The 16,977-nt window shown below is 40.0% G+C and overlaps 2 protein-coding genes across 2 annotated transcripts in view; one reads left to right on the top strand and one right to left on the bottom strand.

The window, feature by feature from the left end:
• Positions 1 to 11,149, bottom strand: part of Pacrg (parkin coregulated) — a 466,156-nt gene extending 455,007 nt beyond the window's left edge. The window contains exon 1 of the mRNA XM_036169261.1: positions 10,629 to 11,149. Coding sequence (XP_036025154.1) covers positions 10,629 to 10,784 — 156 coding nt within the window. The 5' untranslated portion in view covers positions 10,785 to 11,149. The remainder of the gene's footprint in view (positions 1 to 10,628) is intronic.
• An 80-nt stretch (positions 11,150 to 11,229) lies between these two features.
• The window catches only part of Prkn (parkin RBR E3 ubiquitin protein ligase), a 1,200,313-nt gene continuing 1,194,565 nt past the window's right edge, over positions 11,230 to 16,977 (top strand). The window contains exon 1 of the mRNA XM_036169262.1: positions 11,230 to 11,366. Coding sequence (XP_036025155.1) covers positions 11,360 to 11,366 — 7 coding nt within the window. The 5' untranslated portion in view covers positions 11,230 to 11,359. The remainder of the gene's footprint in view (positions 11,367 to 16,977) is intronic.

The raw sequence follows: 16,977 nt of genomic DNA, 5'->3' as shown, positions 1-16,977 counted from the left end.
AGTTGAGTAATTATTAATTAAATGTGAACACTGTTAAGGATAATCCATGAAAACATGGGTGAATGGGTAAAACTAGACATCAAGAAGAGAAATGATCCAGTTTACAGTTGGTCCAGAACTAAACAGAGTTCTCGAAAGATGAAACACAAAAAGCTGAGAAACAAAGCAATGTTCTGCATCCTTTGCTGTTGGGAGTGCAAATTTTTTTACAGCTGCTATGGGAATTAGTGTGGCAGTTCCTTAAGAAACTGGGAATAGAGCTACCTCAAGATCTAGATATCCCATCAAAGAGGACTTTACATTCTGTTATAGAGACACTTAATCAGCCATGTTCATTCCTGCTCTGTTCATAATATCCAAAGAGCTTAGTCCATCAAGGGATAAATGAATACTGAAAATGTACATTTACACAATAGAATATTACCTTGCTTAAATAAATAAACCAATAAAACCCCCAAATCATGAAATTCATGGTTAAATGGATGGATCTGTAGAAAATCAACCTGAGTGAGGTAACCCAGACTCCAAAAGACAAATATTGTATGTTTTCTCTTATATGTGAATGTCAGTTTTTAAGCATCTGATAGATTTGCTACAATCCATATCATCACAGAAATTAGGTAAAGAGTAAGGGACTAGGGAGGAAGGGAGTATCACCCAAGGAAGGGGGAATAGAATATATAGTTATGGAGGGACAGCGGAGAGTCTGCAACAGGAGGATTAAACAATGGGAGGGTGCTGAAAAAGAGGGGGTAAGGGTGGGAATATGGGGTGGGATAACTAAGGGAGATTTGAGGGTAAACCTAGTACTGTAGAAATCTTCTTCAAATAGAAATCTAAATAGACTCACCAAATAACAGGGGAGGTAATGCCTCAACTAGACATCTCTCACCACCAATGAAACATCTAGTGCCAGAAATGGGTGGTTAAATATCATTGAGTTGTTGGCCAAAGGGCCCCCATTGGAACCCCAAGTATCTCAGGCCAAGGACAAGGCTATTGGCTGCTCCCTGCAAACTGATGGCAAGGCCCTATCGCTGAAGACAACACCTATATATCTCATTGAAATCAGAGAATTCAAGCTGGTGCCTAACTGGAGCCTTCCCTCTACTGCCTAGTGTTCATGGTACTCACAGGTACTCTGCACACTATCAGAGGAGAAAGGTAACCACCAGCCCTGTGATCTACAGGAGGGGCCTGCCTGCATGATATGCTGGTACGATAGTGGTGCAAACATAGTGGGAATAAAACAACCACTATCTGATTGGAATTAAGTCTCACTCCATGAGAAGGAAGATATGCTCGATACGGATCAGGTAGCTAAGAACTTGAGAATAGACAGACCACAGGCCTAGGTGAAAATCAAATACTACCATATTACTAAAGGAATGTAGCAATCAAATGACTCCTAATGACATTCTGCTATACGCATATATGAGTGCCTCATTTTGCCATCATCAGAGAAGCAACTTCTTGTAGTAGATGGGAACCAGCACAGAGACCACTGAACAATATGCAGTGGGTAAGACATCTCAGGCCTAAATGAGATGTCTTCATCTAACCCCTCTCCTTAGTACTCAGCAAACTGTGGAAGTGGGGGGGGGGACAGAAGAACTAGAGGAAATGGATGACTCCAAGGAAACAGTGTCTTCCTTCCAGATACAACAGGACTGAGCCACATATGACTCATAGAGACTGGCAGTGGGCACCCCAGCAGATGGGGATCATAGTGCTGAGAGGTGGAAATGGCCATGGGATGCCATAACTAATCAAGCAGCTATCTTCAAGTGCCCTCTGCTTGTAAAGGAAAAATTAGTTCTCTCCAGTGGAGCCTTATTTGGTATATTAACTATGCTTAAGAGTAGACTCCATGCCCAGCAGTATATGGTCAACACAAAATGAACTCAATGGTGCCTTTGTAGACTTTTTGTCTCATAATGCTTTGTTAGGGGATTTCTTGGTCTTGCTGGGCTTTTGCTTATATAGTACAGGTTTCATTTTTTTTGTTTGTTTTGGTTTGTTTTCTGTGTGTATGTTTGTGTGTTTTTTTTTAAAAATTATTGTTTGTTTGGCTTTTTTTGCTTGCCTGTTTGCTTATTTTCTAAAGAGAGAGGGGGGGAGGGAGGAAGGGAGAGAGAGAGAGAGAGAGAGAGAGAGAGAGAGAGAGAGAGAGAGAATAAAGGGGAATAGAGTGTGTGGGTGGGGAGGTGTGGAGGATCTGGGAAGTGTTGGGGGAAGGCAAACTATGATCAGGATATATTGAATGGCAAAAAATGATTTTCAATACAAAAATGTAAATATTCTCTCAAAGATTAACTATCATCACTTAATTAAATCAAACCAATGTGATAATATCAGTGTGCTTTAGTAAACACAATGTGTACGGTCTTCAACTTTTAGTAAATTAGAGATGTATGCCTAGAGTTAGCTGTATAGCTGGTGGATGTAGTAAATAAAGCTTGAGGGTGAAAAAAAGAAGTCCCCCAAAATCTATGCAACTGCTGTACCCAGAGAAGTTAATGATTATAATAAAATGAACTAAAATGTCTCAAATATTAAATTCCTGACCTTTAGAATTGGAATTCTTGAGAAAACACAGTGTTTGTTGTACCCTTTGAAAAATGGAGGGAGGTAGTGTTATAATGAGGTACAATGATGCTTGCCTTACTTAGGTACTTTCTAGAGTGAGTGTGGAAGGAACCAGGAAGAGGCCTCCAAGAGAAAGAGATACCTTCTCTATCACTGCCCATGACTCTGCATCTGGGTCCAGCTGGGTCAACATACTTTTTATTCAGTTGCTGTTACTCTATGGCAGAAAATATGAATGAATGGATTTTTACATGCGTTTCCCTTTATACTATTAACTTTCCCTTTATGACAGGACATGGCCCAAGAGGCATCACAGAAACCTGTACTTTAAACAAAAAGTTCAGGAGCTGATGAGATGGCTCAGTGGTTAAGAACACAGGCTGCTTTTGCAGAGGGTCCATGTTTGATTCCTAGCACCCACATAGTGGTTCACACCATCTGTATGGAGCTCTAATTCTAGGTGATCTAATGCTTTTTTCTAGACTCTGAGTGTACCAGGCATGTACACATTGCACAGACATAAGTACATGCAAAACACCCACACATAAAAAAACTTAATAAAACAAAACAAAGAATCTAGGTGATAAAAAATTAAAGAATAATTTCTCAATTTTAATTATCTATCTATCTATCTATCTATGTATCAATTATCTTGTTATCCAGCTCATGAATTCATGAATGCATATACATACTTACACACACACACACACACACACACACACACACTCCTTATACACACTTGAGAAAATATACAAAATTTAGACTCCAAGCACATTATGATAATAAATGGATAGAATACAAGTGAAGCCATAGGTCTCTTAGTAAGGAAGATCTTATTTATTTTCATTTAGAAGACTGTAAAGTACCATGTGTAGTGGTGTATGCCCTTAATGTCAGTACTTGGAAGTCAGAGGAAGATGGATCTCTGTAAGTTTGAGGCCAGTCTGGACTATGCCCCAAGTTTTAGGCAAGCCAAGGTTACACAGTGAGACTACGTCTCAAAAATATGACAAAAAGAATATAAAATGATAAGATGATTATGTTTTAGCTTTAGAAGCCATAAACATTACCTATTTCACTATTTTGTATATGTATTTATATAGTTAAATTGACAAGATAATGGTTAAAACTGAATGCACAAAAATTAATGGAAGTATTTTACATAAAAGGAAGTGACTTGTTGACGTAAGTGTAAGAACATTCACGAGGAAAGTGTCTTCTTACAACTGGAAAATCACAGCCTTAGCTGGTCCCAACTTTTTCCAGCATGTATGGTGAATGACTTCCAGAAGTGCTGAGATTTTGAGTGCTGACACTAAGAAGACAAGGTGTAGGAGCAGCAGCCAGGAAAATCAAAATCAAAATTTTCTACGAGGGCTACATGTAACAATCTTAATTTGGAAGTCACAAATTCTCAGCCAGAAGGATATGGTTAAACAAATAGTGTCGTGGTATTTGCTCTGCCCATGACCTTGGGCTATACTTCCTGAAGGAGGTGGTACTTCTTGCCCTTGTAGTTACTTCTTAACCATGGGCAGAGCAAATACCTCTACAAAACAGAAGTACATTCATACACAAAAATACAATTTAGGAATAAATAGAAAGGAAGCATTTACGCACTAGCTTCATTTAAAATACCCTGACCCAAAAGGCGGCTTTGGTTACAGTCTATCGTTTTGGGGAGGTCAAACCAGGAAGTCAGGCAGCTAGTCATCACTTTGCCGCCAAGAGAGGATAGAAACCAGTGTGTCCATGCTGCCTGTCTCCTGCTCGCCACGTGTGCTGAAGCTAGCCATCTTCACTCTTCTCTTAGCCAAGGCGTGGCTCAGGAAATGCTGCCCCTATATTTGGGGCGGCTCTTCCCATCACAATTATCAATCAATATAATCCTTCATGGACATGTGCACAGCCAAACTAATGTAGCTTCTCATTGAGACTCTTTTTCAGGTTGATTCCAGGTTATGTTAAAGCGACATTTAAAGTTAATCAGAACAATTAATTTATAACTATAATTGTATGCAACAGTGGCACTGAACTTCAGAAGCATAATTTTGATGGAAGTAGCAGATACAAAAAAAATCACATAGTTGATGCAAGTATAAAACCAAGTATAAAAACAGCTGCAAACAGGTAAGATATATTTGACGTGGGACTGTGCCTGAGGGGTGACTAGAAGGGAACAGATAGGGAATTTGTGATGTTGGTGTTTCATTTTTAATATTTTAGTTCACTCTTTGAGAATTTCCTACATGGATACAAGGTACTTGATCACATTCACACATACCCCACACCTCTCCCTAAGTCCTTTTGGATCCATTACCAACCTTCAAACTTCTTCTAGCTTCATGTTCACTAAAATTTTGTTTTTTTAATACATATTTTAAAAGTTTTATAACCCTCTGAGTCTACTTTGTGTCCCCCATGTTGATGCAGCTGATCTGGGAGCTGGGTGAGCTTTGTGTACTGGTTTAGTGTTTGCCAGTGATTCACTGAGGGCATATGCATCTTCTACACTTGTGGTACACAGTTGATATCTACAAAAATAGTCTCAGGAGTAGATTAAGCTGCAGAGGCAAAAAATATAGAAATCCACATGCTTTTCTTGTCATCTAATAAATATCTCATAAAATTGTCTGAAACTAATATGTTCTGTGGGGAAAAAAATCTGCCCTGCTTTTTCTTATAGGATTGGTTAAAAAATCCCATAGATGTAAGATGACTTATGGTATATTGAAACATTGATATGTGATCACAACAAATGATTAGGCACACACCTGAATTTATATACTCACAGCACTGACTGATCATTTAAAGTATATGGGAATCCTACACTACATAAGCAAACATTTTAATATAACATGTAGTTTACCTATGTCAAGGATAAAGTACAACTCTGCCCCTTTAGGAAACAAACACAGAATTTCTACCTTTCTAAACTAAAATGATTTAAGATTAAAAAAAAAAAACCCTTTAAACTGAACACTAAAATTACAAGAGGTCTCAAGACACAAAGATATAAATCTTTTCCATAATCTTAAGAGAAAGCTTTCCTAAGCCAAACCATTTTTATGTTTTATAGTGTACAATACAATTTTTGTAATAAGCAATAAAATATTTCACAGGGCATCTATATAGTATTCATAGTCTCAATACTCATGTAATTTTGTTATTTTCCTTGAAAATTCTAACTTAGAGATGATCAATTAGTTATAGAACAAAATATTATTTCATTTAACCAAAAAAAAATAGAGGGAAAAAAAGCAGAAAATATAGCCCATGTTATTGGGCTACAAATAGAGCAGTGAATGAAGCAATAAAACCCCCAGCCTCCAAGGCTGAGTCTCTCATGGAAAAAGCCCAGGTTTAGCTACCCCGATATCACAGATATGAGAGGGAAGGCAGGTGGGAGTGAGGGGCAGGGTTGGAGGGGATGACTAAGAGGCTGAGATTTTAAGTGGTCAGAGAATAGCTTACTACAAAGTAAACTTTTCAACAAAAAAAATCAAGGCAGCAACAGAAGGTGGTCTATACACTGCAGGTAGAAGGAACTAGAAGGGAACAGTCACCAAGGCAAATATGCCACCTGTGTATCAGGACCAGCAAGAAAGCCATGACGGTGGCACTGGGAAGTAAGGGAGAAGGTGGAGATGGTGATGATATGTATGTAGATATCTATGTATATGCGCACACATATGAACAGATATCTGAGAAGCAACAGTACCTAGCTCTGAAAGGGCTTCACAAGAGGTAAGAACTTTTGCTTTTGTTCTTAGTATACAGAGGGTCTGAGGATTTGAGGTAAGGACCATCATGGTTCCACTACTTTTTAAATTTTATTTTATTTTTTTAAACAAGTCTTCTTTCTATAGCCCTAGCTGTCCTGGAACTCACTCTGTAGACCAGGCTGGCTGGCCTCAAACTCACAGAGATCCACCTGCCTTTGGGATTAAAGGCATGTGCCACCACTATGTTTTAACGTGATCTTTTGAACTCCTAAATTGTGTGGATGGTAAAAAAAAATTGTAAATAGCAACTTTTTTTTTTTTTTTTTTGGTTTTTCGAGACAGGGTTTCTCTGTGTAGCTTTGCGCCTTTTCTGGATCTCGCTCGGTAGACCAGGCTGGCCTTGAACTCACAGAGATCCACCTGGCTCTGCCTCCTGAGTGCTGGGATTAAAGGCATGCGCCACCACTACCCGGCAAAAAAATCCATTTTAATGATGAGGGAGAAGACAAGAAGAGAACAGAGTTGCTTTCCTTCGTTCATCAAATAGGTATCAAATGCATTATTTGCTTCTGGTTAAAATTTGAAGATGAGTTAGAAGTAGATTCTGTCTTCACACAGAAATTATACAAGGGTTTAAAACATGAGCAGAAATAAGTATAATACAAAGAAGAGAATGATGAATGAGAAATAACTTATTTCTTTGGCAACAGGGAGAATTAGGAATCTTCTTAAAGCAGCAGGCATTGTGTTAGACACAAAAGGGGAAGCTGCTTCTCAGTATGTCTTCTTTCACTGACTGTTCCATCCCTGGCATTTAAGAGTACTGGGAAAGCACACCCCCATTGATCAGCAGATGTTTGTTATCTGGTGACAGAATGATGTTAAATATGTGGGTTATGAAGAGAGATGGACATTTACTAAAGGAAAAGCATAAGCCAAAAACAAAAGCAATCACTCAGTTTCTTGGGTTTCAGCTAGCTAAAATGAGAATGGAATGGGGTTATAAATTTAAAAATACATAATAGGATTAGATGATAGAAGTCTGCTGGTCTAGTCAATAAAGAGAATCATAATTAGTGCTGAGAGTGGAACTTTCACACCAACTCCCACCAGGCTCCCACCAGAGCTCAGGGACACCGAGGAAAAGGGTCGGGAAGAATGTATGAGCCAGAGGATGTGAAGAAGTGCGGTCCCCAGGGCATGACATGGTCATTGCACTTCTGAACTCATAGGGCATGACCCAATCAAGATCCAGCCATTAATATTCCAATATGGCTGAGAAAGGGGCTCGTGTGGCTCCATCTCTAGCTGAAGAGCTACTGACAACTGGTGGCAGCTCAAAGTGGGGAGGTGGAGAGGAGACCTTTTCCTTTCAGGTATGTGGCAGCTAGTCAATTGGCCATGTTTAGGTGGATGGTAACACACCCACACACAGGCAGGGTGCACTAACTGGACTCAGTGGGGTATGAAAAACAAAAGAGTTAGACATGAGTGGGAGGGGCAATTCAGGGATTCGGAGTAAGAGGTGGGGGAGGGAGGATTTAGGGTGAATACTATCAAGATACATTGTGTACATGTATGATCAAAATAGATTGTATGCATGTAAGATCAAGATGCATTGTATATATGTAAGCTCAAGATACATTGTGTATATATATGATCAAGATATATTGTATATATGTAAGATCAAGATGCATTGTATATATGTAAGCTCAAGATACATTGATAATTGACTGGTAGAGAGCAGTTTGGGAGACATTATGTACCTGAGAGATGTGTGGGTGATGAGGCCCCCATCAGCTAACTGTCCCCTGGTTCCACCACTACTAATACTTCCACTGGATGGAATGAGTGAGTATTTGCAACCCTGGCCACAGACGCTTGTTTGTATTGTGACTCTGTGGACTTACCTTTGTGCTTTACTTCAGTATAATGTACCATCTTTAACACTGGTACTCGATGACTTCTAACTATCCCCAATATCCCATCTCACCTCTACCACAATAATAAAACATTGCAAGTTTGAGACAGTCAAGGAGCTACCAGTTAGAACCTAACACCGCCCAGTCCTTCTTCCAACTAGCTGTGGCTTTAAGACTCAGCTTTAGTAATGGACTTATGCAGAAGTGATAGGAGCTGCTTCTGGGACATACCATAATGAAGTTGCTTGTTCTTCATTGCTGGCTGTGACATTTTTTCTCATTGTGTCTAAAGTATATATTGAAGATTGTGTCCTTCTGGAATTCTATGGCTTTCTTAGCCTGTTTTCTAATGGACCTGGAATCAGGGCCTATAAGTAACATCATCACAGCCTTGGATCCATATTCTAATTTGGTGTGTGTGTGTGTGTGTGTGTGTGTGTGTGTGTGTGAGAGAGAGAGAGAGAGAGAGAGAGAGAGAGAGACAGAGAGAGAGAGAGAGAGAGAGAGACTCCATATGTACTGTAGACTTCCTTTTAACTTCCTGTGTAGCCTAGGCTATCTTCCAAGGGTTGATCCTCCTACCCCTGCTTCCTGGGCATGAGGCTATGGTGTGCTTCACTATACCTAACTTGCATTTTGGTAAGGTATATAAGTGCATAAAGGGTCCACTTTTAGTTGACATGAGGGAATAATATCGGCTAAGTGGATTTTGGTCATGGGCTCCATCATCACACTCTAAGAAATAAACTACCAATCTTCAAATTTTATATCTCCTTTCAATTTTTAATGGAAAACATTGTATCAATATGAATTTGAATATTATTCTTTGATTGAAGACTTTTGAGATTACTTGACCAAAACAGAAATTCATGCAACCAAAAGAACCACATACTGTTTAAGACCACTTGTCATTGAGATTTGAAGAAATTACTTTTATAAATAATGAATTTTTACAGCCATCATCATTTCATAAATACTTTCTATAATTCTTAGGGTATATTCTATGCATTTTTCTTGGAAGAAAATTGAAATGACATTACCTACTGAAGTAGAGTGTTGCAGAGGGAATGGAAGATGAGCACAACACCTAAGAAGTGGTTTTGGAACATGTGGCTGCAATTAAATGATGAAAGTTGGCATATATGCTCTGACCTTCAGAGCAGGAGACACACTGCAACTTCATAATGTGACAAAATCTACATTACAGAACTCAGAAATAGCGAATTGTAAGTGCTGAGCATGGAAACAACCTTTTCTGTTTCCTGTAACTCTACACTTATTTTTTAGACTGTTTCCAAGAATTTTAACTACTGTAAATCAACCAATATGCACAACAAAGAATAGGAATATGATTTTGTTTAGCAACATGGGGATCTGAGCTGGAAGCCTACAGGCAATCTACTTTATTTGTGTCCTTATAAGTATGAGTTTAGAAATAAGGTAGTGTTAGGCTTGCAATAAATAAGTAAAAAAAATTGGGACAGTAAAGAACACTATTAAGGGAATATATTGAATAATAAGGTCCTCTCAGGGTGTAACTTGCACAAATTTGAAAATTAGTATTTTAAATAACATTTAGGATTTAATCTCACATTCCTAAACAGTGCCTACTCAAGAGACAAATTTGGTTTAGTATACCAAATTAGAGGCTATTTAATAAATAAGAAGGTTTAAAAGCAGTGCTATGCATATAGCTAAACCATTTGTGTGTCCTTAAATATTTTCCCCTATTGGTGTTGAGAATATTTTATTTTTATTGCCACAAGTAATAAAAATGAAGTAGGACTTGTATTAGTAGGGACACTTGAAATAGCGCTCATATTATTTACAAGGCCTATCAGGAACCAGTTTTCACCTAAGTAGCTTTTGAATACTTTAACAGGCTACTACCTTTTTGTTAGAATGTTGCTAAGTGAATTCCAAGACATTCTAAAATGTTCCAGAAGAAATAAATTACTTTAGATTATTGATGAGTTCATGTGTCCCAGCTATCTACTGTTTCATGTTACAATTTTGCAAGCCTATGACTTCTAAGAATTTTCACTCTAGAAGGCTGAGTGGAACTAATTTAGGTTGCAATAAGGATAAGGATTTTTTTTTCCTCCTTCCAGTTAAACAGCTTAAGTGTAATTGGTGTAGAGGTGAAAGCTCAGGTTCTCATGAATGTGTGTAAACTAGCCCTGTACATCACCTTGTCCCCAAAGCTTTCTAACCACCTGGTCTACCTCTCTGCACACTGATGGGCACGGTCGGCTACTGACCCAGTCGTAGCCAACTCTGGCAAACAGAACTCAGGACCTGGGTTTGGAATCCTTGCTAGGGCCTGCCATCCTCTACAACCTCGTGCCCCCTGATTCGGAGCAAGTGCGTTCAATTGAGGAAGATCACTTACGACTGAATTTTTCATCATGGCTTTGACTGTGAAGCCCTCAGAAACGTGGGAATGAGGCTGGTGCACCGGGAGCGGCTGTTGTGGCAGCAGTTTGGTCCTCTTCGGCATCTTGTCTGGGGATTTGTTTAAGGTCAGGGTCTCTTTTTCTGCCACCATCTTCCTAGAAAACGTCTTGTTCGTATCAAAAGTGTGGTAGAAAAAGCAGTGGGTTTTACAGATGTGAGCAGGAGGTCGGGGAAAAATGTAAAAAGGCGCGTTAGTGGTAGAAATTCAACCCCTCGTAGTGCCCAGGGTGATCCAGATGTTTGGCAGCTCCAAGGTGAAGGGAGTTTAGGGGAGGGGAGGGGCGGGAAGAGGGCTGGGACCCGAGCCTTGAGCCGCAACAAGCTTCCAAAGGTGAGCCTCCTGGTTGCTAAGCGACTCGTCAACACTTCGGCCCGAGAGTCCCGCCCCTTCGTGACGCACGTTTCCTGGGTCTTAATCCGGAAAGGGCGAACGGCGGTGACCGGCAGGCGGCCAGAGGAGGGAAGACTCTTACGCGTTAAAACTACGACTCCCAGCAGGCATCGCGCTCCGGCGCGGGCGCACATGCGCACTGAGCCTGCCGGGCGGCGCGAGGGCGGGGAGCCCTGGATGACTAAACCCGAGAGAAACGCTGGTGGGAGGCTCGGGCAGGTGCCGGTGCCCGCGTAGGCCCTGCTCACCCCGCAGCCACCACCCGCCCGGTGACCATGATAGGTACGTGGGTGCCTGCCAGGTACAACCTCTCTGCGCCGCCCCGCGCCCGTGGGTGGCGCCACGTCACACCCCGCGGGTCCGAGCGGGATCCTCGGGGGCTGGCCCGAGCCACCTGTCAGTGACAGGCGTGTGCGCCGTGCTGTCCCCCCCGCTCGGTGGGCTTCTCAGGGCCCGCGAGTGGCCGGGTCGGGTGCATTTCCAGTCCCCACCCCGCCCTTGCCGAGGTTAGCCCGGTGCCCGCTGAACACGGCATCCCCGCGGACACCCCGGTGCTCCACGGCGCCCTCCGACGGCCGGGCTCGTCCCGCCCTGTCTGCAGCCTGGTGCTCTGCCACCCCTGGGTGACGACCAGCCCAGGTCGGTTTCTGTCCCCTCGTGTGCCCCGAAGGGACTGTCAAGCTGTCCTTCACTGTAGGTCAGGTTCAGACACTGCAGGACTTTTAAGAAGCCCCCAGGAAGCATTCGACAGGTGGAGATAATGGGCTCCAAAGATTGCACCTTGCTCCTTCAGTTATGTCTTTTTTTTTTTTTTTTTTTACGTCTCCTCCAAGATCTGAGACGAAAGAATAGAGAAGAGCAGATAATAGCAAAGATGGAATCTTTTCACAGTTTACGACTGGATGCAGTTTGATGAGTGCAGCTTTGGAAGTGGCCACTAGGGTTGTTAGAAGCACTGCCGAGTAGCAAGGCTAGGAGAGTCCTCTCAGAGAAGTCAAACTCCCAGTCCCTTTGGGGTTCTCCTCCAAAATGAGTAGAAATGCATAGCAGCGTTGTGCGAACATTCCTCTGTGGAGGTTTCGTTACTGTAGACTCCACATGGTGTCTTGGAGCTCTGGTGAGCTTGGTTGTGATATATGCCTGAGAAGAACCACTCCAAGTATATTTGAAGTGGATCTATCCGATGTATGTCGAGAAGACAGATGAGAGGTGGCTTTATGATATAAATGCTTTACATGGTGCAAGTAGCTAAGTCTGTTTTTGCTTAGGAAAGTAGGGTTAAAGAGAGCAGCCTTCTGCCCCTCCCTCACTGGGCGGAATCATGCCAGGTCATAAACTTCCTCAATGAAGCAGAGGCACAAGCTAAAGACGTCCATCTTCGCTCACCTTGGTAGGATTGTGTGTATTTTTGGTGAATGAATTGGAAACATGTTACATTTATAGAAAAGTTACATTTTTTAACATTTTAACATTTTTAACATTCATGACTCTTACTGAGCCTTTTAAGTGACGTTTACTTAAGAGCTGATTGTAAACACAAACCTGAACTGAGTCAGTGAACCAAGTGGGAGAGATTAGAAAGAAACTATGGGAGACTTTAGGAGAAAGAAATATTTCATATTTTGAAGAGAATTGCACACGTTTAGTCTCTTCCAACTTAATCTAGTTTCTGGATGATTTTGAGAAGCAAGTGTCCCAGAAAACTATATAAAGACAGGAAATTAAGACCTAGAAACAATCATTTTATGAGGAATCTAGTAAATTGTTGTATTAATAACTTTTAGGATGGAACACATTTAGGCAGTTTTATTAATATTTATCTGGATCTCTCTTAATAAGTGTGATATCTGGGCATCACAACTACATCCATTACTGAGAGAAACACGCGAAATGCAGGTGAATTTTAAACCCGGTGAAGATGTGTGTATTTCAACACAAGTGATTAAACCACTGTCTCCCACCCCAAGAGACATATTTAAAAACTGCATAAACAGTGTTAAATAGATTGTTTAGTTCAACTAGTTTTACTGCCTAGTTCTGTGGGTGGCCATGTTTTAATAAAGGTCTGAATTGCTAGTTTGGAGAACTGTGTGTGTTGACAACACTCAAAATAGGTGGGAGTGAGAGGATTCCAAGGAAGCCCCGGAAGGAGGAGTTCTGCATTTTTGTGAAGGATCTCTGAGCCAGGAAACAAAGGCCAACAGTCTTTATCCAGAGGTCGATTGCAGATCAAAGGATACACAATTATCTCTAGGAACCGAAAAGCATCTTCTCCTGCACAGCACTACTCAGAGTTGGTGCCTTTTGTGACTGTCCTCTCCCGCGTTGCTGTACCCTCCTGGTGCAGGCAACACAGCTGCTCTTCCATTGAAGTCCTTGCTTTCCTTTGAGGAGAATCCCGTGGATTGGTTTCTTGGCCAAAGATGAAGAAAGGGGACAAATACTTCCTCACCCGTAAAATAATTTTCCTTTTAATGTTTCAAAATAGAGGATTCCCTTCTTGTCATGGACATAGCTTTAAAAGCAGTTACATTTCCCACTTGGATTATGATTGATGTGTTAAATGCCTTGACCCAGACAGACTTAAACCATAATTTAATTGAAGTCAATGAACTTTTTTTGCTTTTGTGAGGTATGGAGAAGGGATTCAAGATAATGAAAATCTTCAGAAAATTTAACTGAGAAAAATGTAATTTTGAACACCTCTTTACATTTTTTTTTAATCTTTTAAAAAATGAGCACCTCTTTGTGTTTAAAATTGAATTTTAGTGGTGACAATTGTGAATTGTTCTAAATGTCCTATACGTTTAGGCATTTGATAATATCAGCTATTAAAGTACATGGGTACTCATACAATTAAAATAGGAAGTTCTTAAATTAAAACCCAGTGTTACAGAGGGTTTTTGAAATAAAAATGTAGCTCAGTGTTGTATCCTAGGATTCATAAAACCTTGGGTTCCATTAAAAAGTGTTGTTTTTTAAATTGATTAAAATGTTATTTCCTATATCTTGTTGAAAATCTCTTAGAGAATTTAACTGTCTACATATGAAGATCATACTTATTCCTGCCTATTCTTCAATTCTATAAGATATATTAGTTATCTTCCCTTTTAAATGAGTATTCAGTAGTCATAAGGCCTTTCAGTGTGCATACTGCACAGGTGTCTTTGGGGGCCATGTCCTCTCTGACAGTGTTAGTATACATTTTATTATCACTTGCCAGCAAGTATGTTTTTATTGTCTTGTTTATAGATAAAGGGTAGACATTTTACTTTGAAAATGAGTTTTAGGAAAAGTAATTCATTCTACAATGATTTAGTTTTACAAAAGCAGATTCCAGCATTGAGCATGTATTATGTGTCTGGCACTGTTAGTGGGTGCCAAGCATACAAGAATGGAATAAACAGATAAAAATGCATTGTCATTGTAAATATTCTATGTATATTGACTATTGGCCCCACATCTGGCTTTGTTTTAAAACTCATGTACAGGGAATTTTAAGTTGTAGACTTTGTAGTTGAATGTACTATGCATTGCTGTTTACCCTGTCATCTTAATAACAATAGATGGAAGGGACTCTACATCTGAATACTGTTTGCTATGAGGTGCCCTTGTGCCACTGTGTCACAGAATGGGTTTTATAAAACTTGTTTATAGACGAGTTTATATGGTTTTGTTCAGTCCTCCTTTGGGTCCAAAGCCTCTGAAAATACCTTATGTCCTTTACAAATGTTGGTCCTATTTCTAAAGGTTTTTCTGAAGTCTGCATTTTTCTTTTAAATCCAAAGCTCCATGGCTTGAAAATGATTCAGTGGAAGTACTTGGTATTAAGATATGCAAATCTATCCCTGCCTCTAAAGCTTCTTTGAACCCCCACCTACTCCCCACAAAAAAGGGAAAAAGAAAAAGAAAGAAAGAAAAAGTTCTTCTTGTTTCAAAATGCTTAATATTCATGAACCAGGTTCAATGCAAAATACTTTATTCTGTTAGCTTTCAGTTCTTTGATCAATGAGAATTGTTTCTTACCTGCTGTTTCTTCAGCCTTTAATGGTAGCCCAGTGCTTATTCAATGTTTCTGTTTTAATTTGCATTTAATGAGCTAATTTTAAATGTTTCTTTGTAGTAATCTGAATGGTTTCCTTCTTACATTTATAATATTAAAGACTGAGACTTATCTGACAGCTATCTGATTTATATTACAGCCCCCATCATGGCTTATTTATTTCATCTTATAGAGGAGAATTGTGGTTAAAAGGAATGCAGTTAACAGTGCTATTTCCCCTAGGACCTTGCTTCCTGATCACCTAAGATTCTATCAGGCTAATCCAATCTCTTCACTCCCCTCACTAAATAGCATGTTTTCTTTCTTGAATTAATAGATATTTCAATTGACAGCAATCATTCTAGTATCCATTCTTTATAAGGTACTGTGTTAGGAGGTGCTGCACAGGGATGTTCCTTGTATGTGTATGTGAATATATGTTCTGTAGGGAAGGACACAGAAATAGGAAATCATTTATCCCCATGAGTTGTGATTTACTTGGCCTGATAAGACATGTGCATTGTACAGATTTTACCCTCTCCATTATAGAAGCAGAGTGTGGTGTTTATATATTCATCCTCTCATAGGGGAATTGTGTTTCACTGTGTACTCCATTTAGATATAATCTTTATAAGTGATACAAACAGAGAGTAATAGGATGAAGGTCTAGTATCAGAGAGTACCCACTCTTGTTCATTTAGGAATTGGGCTGCCAGTGGGTAGGCAAATGAATTTCTCTTTTTATTTTTGTTGCCTTCCCTGCTAGAGTTTTCTTCATTTGTCTTTTTTTTTTTTTTTAAATGTATTGTGGATGGTATTTGTCATATCTTCCTACACGAAGACTTTCTATCATACTTTTTTCCCACCATTTTGATTTCAGAGAAGTCACCGAACAAACTGTCAGTTATGGGTTGCTGAAGTTCTACAACATATCCAGATATGCTTGCCTTTACATGCCTACTGTTTATGAGCATTCTTAGTGAAGGTTATTACTGCTCTGATAAAACTCCATGACCAAAGCAACTTGGAGAGGAAAGGGTTTATTTGGCTCACACTTCCATATCACTGTTTATCTTTGAAGGACATCATGGCAGGAACCTGGAGGCAGGAGCTGATGCAGAGGCCATGGAGGGGTGCTGCTTACTGGCTTGCTCTCCTTGGCTTGCTCAGCCTGCTTTCTTATAGAACCCTGGACCACCAGCCCAGGGTTGGCACCACCCACAATGGGCTGGGCCTTCCCTTTTAATCACTGATTAGAAAAAGTGCTCTACAGGCTTGCCTACAGCCTGATCTTAAGGAGGTAATTTTCTTAATTGAGGTTCTCTCCTCTCAGATGACTTTAGCTTGTGTCTAGTTGACACAGAACCAGCCAGCACAGGCATTATGTCATGAACTCTGTTTTGTTTAGATGTGGCAGGAACAATTCTGAAATAATTTTTCTGGGAATCTAACTTTCAGGGACCTTCCATGTTGGATCAAGTAATTAACATAATTATTTTTGTATACATGTATTAGCTCTAATTTTAGCTTCTCAGTCAGTTTAAATGTTTTGTAACCAACAGAGTTCATGTTATGGAAGTCAGGTTAGTCAGCACAGGGGGAATGACACCTTTTGAGGCAGATGTTGGACGAGATAATGACTTTTTGTCTTTGCGAAATGATAGGGTGATAAGCATTAGTGAATCAAGATTGATAGCTGTGTGTGAATTCTTAATTATTAAAGAGATTTCTTTAAAAGGTTTTAACACAAGAGATTAGTTGCCATAACTGAAAAATACATAATAATATTCCATTTCTACATATGAAATGCCAGGGAGTATATTCCCAAATTATTATTTTGGAGCTGTAAGG

This window comes from Onychomys torridus, chromosome 19 (assembly GCF_903995425.1).
Source record: "Onychomys torridus chromosome 19, mOncTor1.1, whole genome shotgun sequence".
Classification (NCBI taxonomy): domain Eukaryota; kingdom Metazoa; phylum Chordata; class Mammalia; order Rodentia; family Cricetidae; genus Onychomys; species Onychomys torridus.
The sequence above is the reverse complement of the archived record's forward strand: the minus strand, read 5'-3'. Positions and strand labels throughout refer to the sequence as shown.